The 16,553-nt window shown below is 47.2% G+C and overlaps 1 protein-coding gene across 1 annotated transcript; it reads right to left on the bottom strand.

The window, feature by feature from the left end:
* Positions 1-2,086: 2,086 nt before the first annotated feature.
* Positions 2,087-10,210, bottom strand: LOC104675469 (translational activator of cytochrome c oxidase 1). The gene is made up of 5 exons (XM_010380060.2): positions 9,722-10,210; positions 6,449-6,555; positions 4,633-4,760; positions 3,302-3,479; positions 2,087-2,650 (listed from the first exon to the last, which is right to left on the bottom strand). The coding sequence occupies exons 1-5, from the start codon at positions 9,999-10,001 to the stop codon at positions 2,450-2,452; spliced, it is 894 nt and encodes a 297-aa protein (XP_010378362.1). The 5' UTR covers positions 10,002-10,210; the 3' UTR covers positions 2,087-2,449.
* Between the last annotated feature and the right edge of the window lie 6,343 nt (positions 10,211-16,553).

The raw sequence follows: 16,553 nt of genomic DNA, 5'->3' as shown, positions 1-16,553 counted from the left end.
CCAAGGTACCAGACTCTTCTTACTACACAGGTACCAACAGGCTGGCAGGTTAGAGTTGGTGGAGTTTAAGGAGAGATATTTTCTCTTCGTTGACAACATCCTGTTTACCAGAAGTGTCACCACACCATTTTCGGTAAGTTGTAAAACAAAATAGATGAGGTCACTCACTTAGAAGGGCAAAAAAGTTTTCTGGGTCTTTGTTTTCTTGGTTTTGTGTAATTTATACAAGGTGATACAAGTTGATTTTAAGATGTGGAATTGGGAGGGAGACTAGTTTGGATAAGAACTTGGAAAGGTTCCTTGTGAATCCCCATTTCTGGTCATCAAGATGTGGATGTACATTTCTAAAAATTATTACATGCCTCATCTTTCAGCCTGGAGACCATGCAAAAACATGAGAGGTGACGACACACTAATTATGGGAAGCATAATTACTGGCTGACAGGCCCTGAGGCTGTGTGTAGCAAAATGACAGGAAAATCTTGCAGTAACACTTTCCCGGTGAAGAGAAGGGGGTTTTGATTGTGATATATACTAGTATCTAGGAATGAACAGTAAAAGAGGAGCAGTTGGCTACTTGATTACGAGTTATGAAGTACTGGATTTGGAAAAACCTGGTTTTTATAGAACGGATGGAATGAAAGCCTAAACCTAGCATTGCCTACTCAGCTCCCTGAATTAACAGAGCACTATTGACACAAATCCCGGCAACAGGAAATTCAAGGGAGAAAACGTAAGCAACTTGGGCTAGGATGAGCCGATTCCCTTAGAGCAAAAGAGAGGCAGACCCCATTACCAAATACCATTTTTGCCTGGGGCTTTCGGAACTTGCAGTGTTCCTGCCCCGGCATGGCACCTTATTCTTTTGATAGCAACCTCATTGTATTTTCACCAACTTATTACTTGAAATGATAATAGAGCCTGTCCATTTGCTGTTTCCAGGCTGTGATATATTTTCCTAGTGGTTTGGTTTTAAAAATAAATAAGGTTTAATTTTCTCCCCTCCCCCCAACAAAAAAATTAGCCGGGCATGGTAGTGCCTGCTTGTAATCCCAGCTACCTGGGAGGCTGAAGCAGGAGAATCACTTGAACCTGGGAGATGGAGGTTGCAGTAGCCAAGATCACGCTACTGCACTCCAGCCTGGGCGACACAGCCAGACTCTGTCTCAGAAAAAAGCAGAGACAGACTCAGCCAGGCGCGGCGGCTCATACCTGTAATCCCAGCACTTTGGGAGGCCAAGTGTGCAGATCGCTTGAGTTCAGGAGCTCGACACCAACCTGGACAATATAGTGAAACCCCATCTCTACAAAAATATATATAAATTAGCTGGGCGTGGTGGCATGCACCTGTAGTTCTAGCTACTTGGGAGGCTGAGGTGGAAGGACTGCTTGAGTCCAGGAGGTCAAGGCTGCAATGAGCCGAGACTGTGCCACTGCTCTCCAGCCAGGGCAAGAGTGAGACTCTGCCTCAAAAAAAAGACAGGAGTTCTCACTCTGTCACCCAGGCTGGAATGCAGTGGTGCAATCATAGCTCACTGTAGCCTCAAACTCCTGGGCTCAAGTGATCCTCCCGCCTCAGCCTCTGGAGTAGATGGGATTATAGGTGTGAGCCACTGCCAAGTCCCTTATCACTGGCACTCGCTTTCCAACTGGGCTAGAACCTTAAGCTGTTGGGTGAAAGAAGGGCACAGAAGTCACACAAAGAGAGCAACAGATGATTGCACAGCAGCTCACACTGCCCTGGGGCAGCTCCAGTAAAGAGCAGTCCTGTGTTGAGGTCCTACCTTCTAGAGAAGGATCTAACACAGGATACCAGTTGAATAGCTTATGTTCTAGGTAAGTACAATTCTTGGTGCATAGCTAGTGTTCCAGAAATATTAGTTGCATGAATGAATGACAGGTTTAGGTCGTAAGAGCAGCATTAGACCATGGAGTGCCGGGATACAACTACATTTCTATGGCCAATCAAAAAAAATAATCCTGGGACTGTAGTAGTAGAGCTAAGCCTAGGGACTTGAAAGTTAGTCCAGAGGATCCCAACAGCTGGACACAAACTCAGGAAGCCTCAAGAGCCATACAACAGCAATGCAGCAACCAATCATCACTGTTATTATTAAGAGTAGTTTCTAGTACATAGTGCCTCAGGGCACTTACAATTCCCACAGAGGCCAGCTACCTAACATCAGAGTCTGACCAGCTGGGTGGTCCTGCCTTGCATCCAAGAGAGTGTCGGGACACTCATCCAGATGGCTCTGAGACAGTAGCAGAGCTGACAAGGAGGCCCTACAAGTGAGATTCCTTTGGCTTCAAGGTCACAAGTCCTGGCTTTGGGCCTCCTAGTCTGCTGAGCCTCCCACCGGCTTTACTCTCAGAGATTGCTGCAGAAGCCTGTATGCTGGAATGGGCTGCCACATTTCTAGGAAGGAACCCGGGAGCACATATAGCCTGGTTATTCAACGTTGTCATAGACGTGAATCACATCTTCATGGTTGCTGAGAGCCTGGATGAGATGAGCGGCCTGTTCCAGGTCGGGCTCGGCCAGCTGCACCTTTGAGTTGGGGATGAACTCTAGTGCACAGGACACAGAACACAGGCCCAGGGAGTCCAGTTTCTTCCTCACTTGGTGCAGTGAAGAGGCATCACAAATAAACTAGGGATAAAGGAAAATCAGGAGGTGAGGAGCCAGGAGGTAATGAGACAAAGCAACACAGGACCTTGCAAAGTCCTGAATGTCAGTACTGGAATGGATCGCTGGGTTTGAGATATTCACTGGCAGGGATATCATTTTCAATGTTTTGACTCTTTCTCTTGTCCTCACGAGAGTTGGACCTATTCAGTATTCACTCAATAAATGTTTGTACGATATGTGAACTCTTTGTCTCATCCGTACCCTGGGGCACAGGAAGGAAGAAACCAAGAGGCACGTGTAAGGCATCTATCGTGGTCCTCCCGGCAGCCCACCAAACACCCATGTTTTCATGCTTACTTTATTTATTTATTTATTTTTTTTTGAGACGGAGTCTCGCTCTGTCGCCCGGGCTGGAGTGCTGTGGCCGGATCTCAGCTCACTGCAAGCTCCGCCTCCCGGGTTCACGCCATTCTCCTGCCTCAGCCTCCCGAGTAGCTGGGACTACGAGCGCCCGCCACCTCGCCCGACTAGTTTTTTGTATTTTTAGTAGAGACAGGGTTCACCGTGTTAGCCAGGATGGTCTCGATCTCCTGACCTCGTGATCTGCCCGTCTCGGCCTCCCAAAGTGCTGGGATTGCAGGCTTGAGCCACCGCGCCCGGCCTCATGCTTACTTTAAAAACGTTCCTTTCTTCTTCGTCTTCAGTTTCCTTGACATCCTCAGCTCCTGCTTCAATTGCCAGCTCCAGGGCACGCTCTAGGTTCACAGCCTTCTTCTCTCTGTCCTCCACTCCAACCACGATCACCCCCTTTTTGTCAAAAGAGTGACGAGCTCCTTCAGCCATCACTCCTCTGACAGGGAAGGAAACAGGCTGGCATGAGTGGATGCCTCTAGACACTCAGCCTCCATAAAGCTCATCATTCTATATCACTGTCTCTTTCTCATCCAGTCTATGGAGTACACACAGACATGGAGCAGATCACTTCCTCAAGGAGGAAATGCAGCTGCTGCTGGATAAGGGAACAGCCCAAGAATGTTCCCACACTCAATTTTCTGCCTTGATTGCAGTTTGGAGGAAGCAGACTTTGCTCATCATTTCCTGTGCCATTAAGATGCCAGTACTAGTGGAGCATTTTAAGATTTGGGCATTATATGGCTACAGATGGGGATAATAGGACAAAGATCCCTTTCTACACCAATGAACAAGTCTTTGGGATTCTGCTAGTACAGACAACATTAAGGGAAAGTCAATTAACTCACTGGATTCTGCTAAGGAGGAAGTGTGCTTAAAATCTGAAACATGGCCAGGTATGGTGGCTCCCAGCACTTTGGGAGGCTGAAGCAGGTGGATCACCTGAGGTCAGGAGTTCGAGACCAGCCTGGCCAACATGGTGAAACCCTGTCATCTCTACTAAAAATACAGAAGTTAGCTGGGCGTGGCTGTGGGTGTCTGTAATCCCAGCTACTCAGGAGGCTGACGCAGCAGAATCACTTGAACCCAGAAGGTGGAGGTTGCAGTGAGTCGAGATCATGCCATTGCGTTCTAGCCTGGGTGACAAGAGTGAGACTCCATCTCAAAAAACAAAAAACAAAACCCTGAAACACTAGCGGAGATCAACAGTACTTGCCTTGCAGAGAATTGGAACATAAAGGCTCTGTCCCCTACCACTCCCCACAGACACACACTTACCCATTCTTTTTTTTTTTTTTTTTTGAGACGGAGTCTTGCTCTGTCGCCCGGGCTGGAGTGCAGTGGCCGGATCTCAGCTCACTGCAAGCTCCGCCTCCCCGGTTCACGCCATTCTCCTGCCTCAGCCTCCCGAGTAGCTGGGACTACAGGCGCCCGCCACCACGCCCGGCTAGATTTTTGTATTTTTAGTAGAGACGGGGTTTCACCATGTTAGCCAGGATGGTCTCCATCTCCTGACCTCGTGATCCGCCCGTCTCAGCCTCCCAAAGTGCTGGGATTACAGGCTTGAGCCACCGCGCCCGGCCCACACTTACCCATTCTTATTCAGGATATGTCTAATGTCTGATTGACACTTGTGGCCACTGTTAGATAATGCCTCGATGAGCAGAGAAGAGCCACCAGGGCCCCGACACGCATACAGCAAATACATGTCCTTGGTTTTCTGCAATAAACGACACAAGCACATTTTTCTGTTTCCCAATTCCCTCCCACATGTCAGCCCAGAACCACAAGTATTGCAAAACTAACTTCATGGGATGGGCTCTCTAGGCTGGAGCCTGAGCTCTCAATCTTTATTTTTGTCCCCACCCTCTGAGAGGAAACCCTAGAACCAACTTTTGAGCTAACAGGAAGTACTACCCCTAACTTGGAAGGAGTGTTTCTCCAGTCTCTGAACAATCCATCAGCCATTCCTCAGCTTTGCTTCCTACCGTCCCTAACCAAATGCCACATCTAGTCCCCACCCACTCCCACTCAGACTCATCCTCTTACACTCCCATCCTGTAAGAAACCCACTGGTCAAGTCTCAAGGCTCCTACCCTGGGCTGCTGAGTACTGTTGTGAAAAATCACACACCTAGGCCTTGTCATAAGAGCTGCTGAAAACAGCATGGTCTCAAAATTCAAACAATTAATCCAGAGCTCTAGGGACTAATCTCTTCTGGACCTTCCATGCCCCTACGCATCCCTTGTCCATGTATTCAATATTCCCCCACTCCAAGCACTCTGTCCTGCAACTTTCCAGGGATTCTTAACTCATAACTTCTCCCTTCCTCTTTCACAAAGGAAAAAAGGGCCACTAGGTAGGGAAAATAGTTGCTGTCTCCACCTCCTTCTCTGCACCATGGCCTACGTGAAGGCAGTAAGCATAATGGTTAGAGCACAGGCTCTAAAGTCTAACTATCTGGTTTCAAGTCTGTCATTTTCTATGTGACCTGAGTCAAGTCACCTAACTTTTCTGTGCCTCAATTTCTACTTACGGTGGTTTTCAGGATTCGATGAGATAACAAACACACAGTTTTTATCCGTGCTTAGCCTGCAGGAAGTACTCAATAACTATGAGCTATTAAGATAACTATTACTTCCTCAGAGCCTCCCTACCTGCCCCAGAGAAAGGTGTACCCTCACGTGGACTCTATATACCTGCCCCTCCCACCATCTCTATCACCCCCACCCTCTCTCTTTCTACTGGCTTTTCTCCTTTAGGGTATAAACATCTGAGAAACAAAACCTTCCTCAACCTAACATAAGGGCTTTCTCCCACACTGCCCCTTCTTTCTATAATACCTCATCTCCCTACAACTTGGCTGAGCAGTCCCGGGCTGTATGGCCCTGCATGCTGCCTATGCATCCTACTCCCAGTTGTGCCCCTAGAACAAATGACCAAGGACAGTGAGCTCCCAGAAGCCTCTAGGCTGAGGGCATCAACTACATTGCTACCCTTCTTTCTGATAATTTTTTTTTTTTTTCTTTTTTTTGAGACAGAGTCTCGCTTTTTTGCCCAGGCTGGAGTATAGTGGTGCGATCTCGGCTCACCACAAGCTGTGCCTCTTGGGTTCAAGCGATCCTCCACCTCAGCCTCCCAAGTAGCTGGGATTATAAGCATGTGCTACCATGCCCAGCTAATTTTTGTATTTTTAGTAGAGATGGAGTTTCACCATGTTGGCCAGGCTGGTCTCCAAACTCCTGGCCTCAAGTGATCCACCCACCTTAGCCTCCCAAAGTGCTGGGATTACAGTCGTGAGCCACTGCACTTGGCCCTCTCTGATAATTTAAGGTGTATTTGGTGGCTATCCAGACATGAGCCCTGTAGGGGCTGTGATCAATAAAAAGCATGTCAAACAGTACACACCTCCATTTTCAGCGCTGCCTCAATTGTTGACTTGGGCATATGTTTGCTGCGACACACCTCTAAAATATTGGCCAGGTTGCTGTTGTGCTCAGGGTTGGGGCCTCCTTCTGAGATTTAAAGAAAAAACAAAGAGTGAGCAAAGACATCTCTTTACAACATGGGAGAAAAAAAGGGATTTCCAGCCCCACCAAGCCAAAGGAGTGGCAAATCACCATTTAGCTCTCAGTTACCTTAGAATACCTTAACTAGTGTTTGAGTGGGATATGGAGAAGTATTTTGGGGTTTTTTTTGGTTTGCTTTTTGAGATGGCGTCTCACTCTGTTGCCTGGCTGGAGTGCAGTGGCACGATCTTGGCTTACTGCAACATCCACCTCCTGGGTTCAAGTGATTCTCCTGCCTCAGACTCCCGAGTAGCTGGGATTACAGGTGCACGCCACCACAACCAGCTAATTTTTCTATTTTTAGTAGAGACCTGGTTTTGCCATGTTGGGCCAGGCTGGTCTCGAACTCCTGACCTCAGGTGATCCACCCACCTTGGCCTCCCAAAGTGCTGGGATTACAAGCGTGAGCCACTGCGCCCAGCCCAGAGAAGTATTTTGGAAAAGTACTTTCTGTTTTTTTTTTGAGACAAAGTCTCACTTTGTCACCCAGGCTGCAGTGCAGTGGCATGATTTTGGCTCACTGTAGCCTCACCCTCTGGGGTTCAAGCGATCCTCCTGCCTCAGCCTCCCAAGTAGCTGGGACCACCAGTGTGCGCCACCACACCCAGGTAATTTTTTAAATATTTTTTGTAGATTCAGGTTTTCACTATGTTGCCCAGGCTGGTCTCAAACTCCTGAGCTCAAGTGATCTGCCTGACTCAGCCTCCCAAAGTGCTAGGATTACAGGCGTGGGCTACCACGTCTGGCCAGAAAAGACCTTTTTCTTTTCTTTTTTTTTTTTTTTTTAAGACAGAGTCTCACTCTGTCATCCATGCTGGAGTGCAGTGGCATGATCTTGGCTCATCTTGGCTCACTGCAACCTCCCCCTCCCGGGTTCAAGGGATTCCTCTGCCTCAGCCTCCTAAGTAGCTGGGATTACAGGTACCTGCCACCACACCCAGTTAATTTTTGTATTTTTAGTAGAGATGAGGTTTCACCACGTTGGCCAGGTTGGTCTTGAACTCCTGCCTCAAGTGATCCAGTCGCCTTGGCCTTCCAAAGTGCTGGGATTACAGGCATGAGGTACCGTGCCTGGCTAGAACCTTCTAATTCATTGTCTTTAGGGATGGTTTTCATTCTGCTATGTTTTAGCAATCTCCACTTTGTGTCAGATGAAGAAGGGACATAGATGGTAACAACACTTCCTGGACTCATTACTGCTTACTCTACTACTTTGTGCATAATAAAAATAATTTTATTTTATTACTATTTTTGAGACAGAGTCTTGCTCTGTTGCCCAGGCTGGAGTGCAGTGGCGCAATCTCGGCTCACTGCAACCTCCGCCTCCTGGGTTCATGCCATTCTCCTGCCTCAGTCTCCTGAGTAGCTGGGACTACTGGCGCCTGCCACCAAGCCCAGCTAATTTTTTTTGTATTTTTTTAGTAGAGATGGGGTTTCACTGTGTTAGCCAGGATGGTCTCAATCTCCTGACCTCATGATTCGCCCACCTCAGCCTCCCAAAGTGTTGGGATTACAGGTGTGAGCCACCGTACCCTGCACTTCGTGCATAATTATTGAAATGTTCACATGACATTGTAATCTGAGGGTAGGGGCTGTATCTCATCTTCTTTGTAGTACTAGTGGCATGCCTGGCACAAAATAAACACAATTAAGTTGGTTGAACTTGGGCAGGGTGCAGTGGCTCACGCCTGCAATCCCAGCACTTTGGGAAGCCGAGGTGGGCGGATCATTTGAGGTCAGGAGTTTGAGACCAGTCTGGTCAACATGGTGAAACCCGGTCTCTACTGAAAATACAAAAAAATTTAGCCAGGCGTAGTGGTGCACACCTGTATTCCCAGCTACTCTGGAGGCTGAGGCAGGAGAATCACTTGAGCCTGGGAGATGGAGGTTGCAGTGGGCTGAGATCACGCCACTGCACTCTACCCTGTGTAACAGAGTGAGACTCTCTCAAAAAATAAATAAATAAATAAATGTTGCTTGAACTTAATATCAAGAATTTTGAAGAAAAGGAAGCAAACAAATACCAGGCATGAGCTGAGTGGGTAAATGAACATTAACTGAATGCCTATTATGTGCCATAAACCATAAACTACCTCAGGGTGGGTATTACCCTTGTTTCACAGAAACTCAACAAAGTTAAGCCACTTGTTCAAGGTCATAAGTTAGTGACAGAAACCAGGTCTTCCTGACTCCAAAGTCCATAGTTTCTCTTTTTTTATTGTTTTTTTTGAGATGGAGTCTTGCTCTGTCACCCAGGCTGGATGGACTGTAGTGGAGCAATCTCGCTTACTGTAGCCTCCAACTCCTGGGTTCAAGCGATTCTCCTGCTTCAGCCTCCTGAGTAGCTGGCATTACAGGTGTGCACCACTACTCCCAGCTAATTTTTTTTTTTTTTTTTTTTGTATTTTTAGTAAAGACGGGGTTTCGCCATGTTGGCCAGGCTGGTCTTGAACTCCTGACCTCAAGTAATCTGCCTGCCCCTCCTGGGATTACAGACTGAGCCACTGTGCCCAGTCCAAAGTCCATGCTTTCTACAGGACTTTTCCTTTACTCCTACAAATGTCTGGCCCTAAATAGAAAAAAAGCCTTTTCAGTGTGGCGACCTAAGGGAGAAAAGACATGGTTGCAAACCTGCCTTCCAAGGAAATGTGTCTTGGGGAAACATTAATGAAGCAAACTAAGGCCTAAGCACTTAAGTGATAGCTTTACTCAGTGCCCCTGCCACAACAAATAAGGTACTTAGGGCGACTTCAGAAGAGTTGATTTGTCTCTTCAGGAGAGTCACACATCTGCCCTGACCCTTAGGACTTGTTTCTATTAAGTACCTAGCTAGACCAGGATGAAGTCACTTCTACCTTACCGGCTTATCTTCTCAAGAGCAGCTCCCTCTCTGACAAACTGGCCAGATGCTCAGCGTCTGGAAAGGTGAGTGAGGACTTCAAAGATAAGTAGGTGTTTTGAGGATTTATGAGGCGGGCAATGGTGGGTACTGGGAAAGGAAAACAAAGTGAAGGGCCGGAGATCTAGGTGGGCCCAACTCCGAGTGGCAAGCGAGGCTGTGGGCACTGAGAGGGCAGCGGCAGCTAGTGGTGGGTGACAGTCAGGGTCTCACCTTTCACTGCCAGGCGGATGTTCAAACAGAGTTTGGAGAAGATGCGACTCCTTTCGATGTCCTTCGGACCCTTGATGTGCCTGACTTTGGACCACTTGTTGTGCCCGGCGGGGACAGCCGCGGTGAGGTGCAGCGTCCTGCCGGGTGCGGCACCGCAGCCCCGGGGCTCGAGGTGGGAGGGCCGGGGGTCACGCGGAGGAGCTGCCCCGACCCCGGGGCCTCGTGCCAGCAAGCATCGGGCAGCGGCCCTGCTTAGGCTGGCAGCAGCCCAAGCCGCCATCGGTCCCGACCCTAGGGTTCAAGCTGCTAGCAGCAGCGGCCAGCGCCGGCCCGTCTATTCCCTCGCCGGAACAAGCAGATCCGGACTCCTCGGCCGCCTGTGCCGGTCACCTGAGACCCAAAGGTTTGGGCCCGCCCGGGGCGGCCCAACAGCTAATGACCCTGCACCGTCCCCGCGGCAACCGGGACTGGGGGCCCTTGATGGCGTAGCACACTTCCTTTACCAGGTTCGCTCCAAAAACACGTCCCCACTGCCCGCAAAGTCCGTTCCGCGGCTGCACAGTACTCGCTCCTCTCTCGCCCTTTAGCCCACCTAGTTAGTGCTCAAGCCCTCCCGGTTGGCTAGAGAGCGCCGGACTTTGTTTCTCATAATGGTCTGGTGGAGACACATCTGAGTTATGAAACTGACTTCGCTTCCAAATTTCTGCCTACATCTGAGCAAGTCCAGAATGATAAATATTTTGTTGTTGCCTCATTTTACTGGCAAAGAAACCGCTGCCAGAGAAGTGAATTGCCCAAACGTTTAATCTCTCTGAACGTCTTCCCTATTTATAAATAGGGATCTAATATTTGCTTTATCAACATAGGAAGGTTGAAAACACAAAATGAGCCCTTAGAGCTTTAACGTAATAAAGTTTTATGTAAATAGCCACAGTGCACTTAAGCCCCTAAATGCAAGAGATGGTTTGGGACAGACTCAGATGAGTCACAGGCCTTTAGGAGAAGGAGAATGATCCGACAAGCCTTTTGGAGCTAAACTCCCCTCTTCATTTTCTCTCTGCTGTCTCGAAAGAGAAAACCGAATCCATTAGAAGATGGAGAGAAACAAAGCGGCAGCTGCTGAAAAGCTTTGTAGTGACTTCCGTGCTGGTGAGATTAACTCCAAAGGGCATGACGTATCCGGTAGAGAAGCAGGACAGCCTGGCGCGGTGGTTCACGCCTGTAATCCCAGCACTTTGCAAGGCTGAGGCACGCGGATCACTAGGTCAGGAGTGCGACACCAGCCTGACCAACATGGTGAAACCCCGTCTCTACTAAAAATACAAAAAAAGTAGCCGGTCGTGGTGGCGCGTGCCTGTAATCCCAACTACTCAGGAGGCTGAGGCAGGAGAATCGCTTGAACCCGGGAGGAGGAGGTTGCAGTGAGCCGAGATCGCGCCACTGCACTCCAGCCTGTGCGACAGAGCGAGACTACATCTTTAAAAAAAAAAAAAAAAAAAAAGCAGGACAGTGTGAAGTTCAAGCTTGTGCCCTCTGCGGTTAGTCTGGGTGGCTTCAAACCCTGGTTGTTCCATTTTCTAGTGTATCCTTGGGCAAGTACCTTTACTTTCCTGTTTGTTTCCTTACCTCTAGAATGGCCTTGTGGGGACTAAATGGGATGACGGATGCAAAGCACAAAAGCATAGATTTTATATTTTTTATTATATAAGAACCTTCATGGGGCTGGGTGCGGTGGCTCACGCCTGTAATCCTAGCACTTTGGGAGGCCGAGACCAGCAGATCACTTGAGGTCAGGAGTTCGAGATCAGCCTGGTTAACATGGGGAAATCCCGTCTCTACTAAAAATACAAAAATTAGCCGGGTGTGGCGGGTGCACATAGCCCTTCATACATGCTTGTACCTTAGCACTTACCTTTTAAAAAAATATCAAAATGTTTATATCTGTTTCTACCATAATACTAAATTCTTTTAGAGTAGGACTCTACTTTCTATGCCCAACACAATTCTCATTTTTTAAAAAATTAACAGCTTTGACATATTTCACATATACAGATCACCAATTCAAAGTGTACAATGGGTTATAGAATATTCAGAGCTGTGCACAATTGATTTTACATTTTCATCATCCCCCAAAGAAGTCCTGTAGCCATTAGCAATCACTCCCTATTTCCCCCCAATTCCCGCAGCCCTAGGCAATCACCAATTTACTTCTGTCTCTGTGGGTTTGCCTCTTCTGAACATTTAATATGAATGGGCCCACACACTATGTGGCCTTTTGTAACTGGCTTCTTTCACTTAGCATGATGTTTTCAGGATTCTTGCATGTTGTAGCATGTATCAGTATTTCATTTCTATTGCCAAATAATATTCCATTGTATGAATATACCACATTTTATCCATTCATCAGGCAACAGACATATGAGTTGTTTTCACCTTCTATGATTAATAATGAGGCTGTGAATATTCATGTACACATTGCTGTGTGGACCTATGTTTTCACTTTTTTTTTTTTTTTTTTTGAGACGGAGTCTCGCTCTGCCACCCAGGCTGGAGTGCAGTGGCGCAATCTCGGCTCACTGCAAGCTCCGCCTCCCTGGTTCATGCCATTCTCCTGCCTTAGACTCCCAAGTAGCTGGGACTACAAGCGCCCGCCACCACCCCCGGCTAATTTTTTTGTATTTTTTTAGTAGAGACAGGGTTTCACCATGTTAGCCAGGATGGTCTCGATCTCCTGACCTTGTGATCCACCTGCCTCGGCCTCTGAAAGTGCTGGGATTACAAGCATGAGCCACCGCGCCTGGCCTGTTTTCACTTATTTTATTTATATACCTAGGAGTGGAATTGCTGGGTCATATCATAACTATGTTTAACCTTTTGTGGGATTGTCAGACTGTCTTCTAAAATGGTTGTATCATTTTACATTCCCACCAGCAATATATGAGGGTTTAATTTCTCCATATCATTAATTTTTTTTTTCTGCTTTATTACCCAGGCTGGAGTCCAGTGGAGCAATCATAGCTGACTGCAGCACAGAACTCCTGGGCTCAAGCGATCCTCCCATCTCAGTCTCCCAAGTAGATGAGATTACAGGGTGCGAGCCACTGGCTAAATTTGTTATCCTTTTTGACTACAGCTATCACCATCCTTGTGAGTGAGAAGTGTTATTGTGGTTTTGATTGTATTTCCTGAATGACTACTAATGGTAAGCATCTTTTCATGTGCTTATCAGCCATTCATATATTTTATACTTTAATTTTATACTTTAATCATTTATTCATATACTTTAATTTTAAAATAGTTTATTCAGGCTGGGCGTGGTGACTCACGCCTGTAATCCCAGCACTTTGGGAGGCCGAGGTGGGCAGATAATGAGGTCAGGAGATCGAGACCATCTTGGCTAACACGGTGAAACCCCATCTCTACTAATAATACAAAAAATTATCCAGGTGTGGTGGCACGTGCCTGTGGTCCCAGCTACTCAGGACTGGCTGAGGCAGGAGAATCGCTTCCAGGAGGCGGAGGTTGCAGTGAGCCAAGCTCGCACCACTGCAGTCCAGCCTGGGCGACAGAGCGAGCCTCCATCTCAAAAAAAATAAAATAAAATAAAATAAAATAAAATAATATATATATATATATTTACTTTGAGAAGCAAAAATCAAATTAATGGAATTTGTAATCACAAATAAGTGTAGAGGCTAAAACAAGGTTTGAGACTGCCCTAGTCCAGTCAGCCTGAGACCAGCAGGGGAAACCTACAGTCCCACTGAGTTAGGCTTATCAGCTCACTGCAACAAGGGAGACTGCACACCAGAGGAATGGTGAAGTGTCTCACCAAAGAAAAAGATGGTTATAGGATTATGGGGAAGGGTGGAGGTTAGGTGAAAAATTAGAGTTAGGCACAAAGAAACACAGACCTGTGTGAAAGGGGGATTAAGATCAGCTGGACTACAAAGTGGACCCAGGGGATCAGTTTCCCTGGAAAGTACAAAGTCAAGATAAATGTGGAATGTTGTGTTCAGAAACCCCTGCTCTGAAGCGCAATACCTGGCCTGGAAATCAAGGCTGCTTCTCTATGTCAAAGTGACTCAGCTCCTCCAAGCAAGACTGTGAGCCTTAATTCTCACAAATACAATTGCAAACAGCAAACTTCGTCAGCCTATGATTTTGGAGAACAAAGTTTCTTGGTGAATTTTTTTTTTTTTTTAAGTAGTCACTCAGGGAGTTGTTATGATACTTTATGTTGCCAAAAAAAAAAAAGAAAGAAAGTTGCAGTGTGTGCTTGGTAGAGGTACTATATCCTGTTAACTGTGCAGCTGGTTTTATCTGTCTGGGTATCTGTGATGGATGGCAGGGCAGATTTTAACTCTCTCAGTCTGAGTTAATAGCCACCTTTCAAGATAAATTCATAGCTGACTGAACCATCTCTAGAGGCCTGGTTGTCAGGATCATTGAAATCACTTAATTAACGAGCCTTGGAAGCTAAAGACTGGCTAAAAGTATCATTCCATTAGGTTTGCCCATGTGTTGTCCAGTACTAACAGCTCTCAATGAATGAGATTACATTAGCTATTAGTCCAGATACTTAGCCGATTTGCTGGTATGGCTGAGATATAATTATTCACTACTTCACTTCCTCTTCCAGGGTACACAGGAAGACTACATTTCTTGACTCGACCTTCCTTCCAGTTGGCAGATAGGAGCAGAAGTAAGCCACTTCCAGGTCCATCCTGAAAAGTGTACTTTTTCCCATCCCCCATAAGCAACCTGGAGGTCACACGCTTATTTTTATTTATTTTTTTGAGATGGAGTCTCGCTCTGTTGCCCAGGCTGGAGTGCAGTGACGCGATCTTGGCTCGCTGCAAGCTCCGCCTCCTGGGTTCAAGCGGTTCTCCTGCCTCAGCCTCCTGAGTAGCTGGGATCACAGGTGCACGCCACCACGCCTGGTTAATTTTTGTATTTTTAGTAGAGACGGGGTTTCACCATGTTTGTCAGGCTGGTCTTGAACTACTAATGTCGTGATCCGCCCGCCTTGGCCTCCCAAAGTGCTGGAATTACAGGCGTGAGCCACCGCACCGGGCCAGGTCACATGTTTAGATGACGTAGCTGCAACTTGGAAGAAGGCTGATCAATCTCCAGAGGACATTTTTTTTTTGAGATGGAGTCTTGCTCTGTCGCCCAGGCTGAAGTGCAGTGGTGTGATCTTGGCTCACCACAACCTCCACCTCCCAGGTTCAAGGTATTCTCCTGCCTCAGCTTCCCAAGTAGCTAGGACAACAGGCATGCGCCACCATGCGTGGCTAATTTTTGTATTTTTAGTAGAGACAGGGGTTCACCATGTTGGCGAGGCTGGTCTCGAACTCCTGACCTCAAGCTATCTGCCCCCATCAGCCTCCTAAAGTGCTGGGATTAGAGAGTTGAGCCACTGCACCCGGCCTAGAGGACTTTGTGTAAGCAAAAAATAAGCTTTTGTAGTGCTCAGTTTCTGAGATTTGGGGGTTTGTTGCTGCAGTTAGGCTAGCGTATAAATAGTATTACTGTTTTCTCCTTAAAAACCAGAGAGCAGGTCTCATGTATTTCTCACAAAATATACAGTCAGACCATATAGCAGCACAGTTCCAACAGGACCAGCAGGACCAACAGGACACGCCTGTAATCCCAGCACTTTGGGAGGCCGAGGTGGGTGGATCATCTGAGGTCGGGAGTTTGAGACCAGACTGACCAACATGATGAAACCCCATCTCTACTAAAAATACAGAATTAGCCGGGCGTGGTGGCACATGCCTGTAGTCCCAGCTACTCGGGAGGCTGAGACAAGAGAATCCCTTGAACCTGGGAGGCAGAGGTTGCGATGAACCAAGATTGTGCCATTGCACTCCAGCCTGGGCAACAACAGCAAAACTCCGTCTGAAAAAAAAAAAAAATTAAATTCTCAAGAGCAAATATTTCCCTTCACAGATCCACTGCCACCAGCTCCATGTCAGCTGACACAATAGAAGGTACTTATTGAATACTGGTTCACTGAACCAATCAGTTTGCCTTTCTTCTCTTCCTTCACAGTGGCCCAACATGAACAAAAGAATAAAAATAAAAATAAATGGGGGTAGTTATTTCATCCAGGACATGCTGCATTTGATTAGCAGTGGGATAGGAACTCCTTCCCCACCCTACCATGTGGGGCATAGGTTTGGGCAATTAGCAGGGACTTGGACATTCCTAGTCAGCCATCAGAACCTGTCCAAACCCAAAAGATCTGGGAGTTCTCTGTCCTCCTTCACAGCCAATACATTATTGAATGCTGATGACTGCATCCCTCTTCACTTGTGCCCTGTCCTCTCCATCCTTGCCGCAGCTGCTGCTGCCACCTTAGTTTGCCTTAGTTCAGGGTTTGATTTTCTCTCACCCTATTATAAGAAGGCAGAGGCACTTTTTCATTGCCTATCCTTCTAAAATGCAATTCTGATGACTCCTCTCTGTGTATGTTTTCCAGGATCATACAGGAGTATAATATCTAAAATTTCTGCAAAGCACGAGACTTTCCCTGCCCTGGCTCCTGTATACCTCTCTAGCTACATTTCCCACTATTCACCCCACCTCAACCTGCAATTCTCTAAATATGACCACACTTTCTTGCCTCTACAGATTTGCACATGGGTGTTCCTTCTGCCTTAAAGGACATTCCCTACTCCCAGAGAACTCCTACTCAGTCTTCCAAACCCAGCTTAGGCATCCATCTTGAGTTGTTTTCGCTGACCCCATGCGGCTCCCACCCAGGCAGAGGTGATCGCCTCCTCCTGAGGGGTGATGCCTCAACACATCCATTATCGCACAACAA

The sequence above is a fragment of the Rhinopithecus roxellana genome, chromosome 19, assembly GCF_007565055.1.
Source record: "Rhinopithecus roxellana isolate Shanxi Qingling chromosome 19, ASM756505v1, whole genome shotgun sequence".
NCBI lineage: Eukaryota > Metazoa > Chordata > Mammalia > Primates > Cercopithecidae > Rhinopithecus > Rhinopithecus roxellana.
The sequence above is the reverse complement of the archived record's forward strand: the minus strand, read 5'-3'. Positions and strand labels throughout refer to the sequence as shown.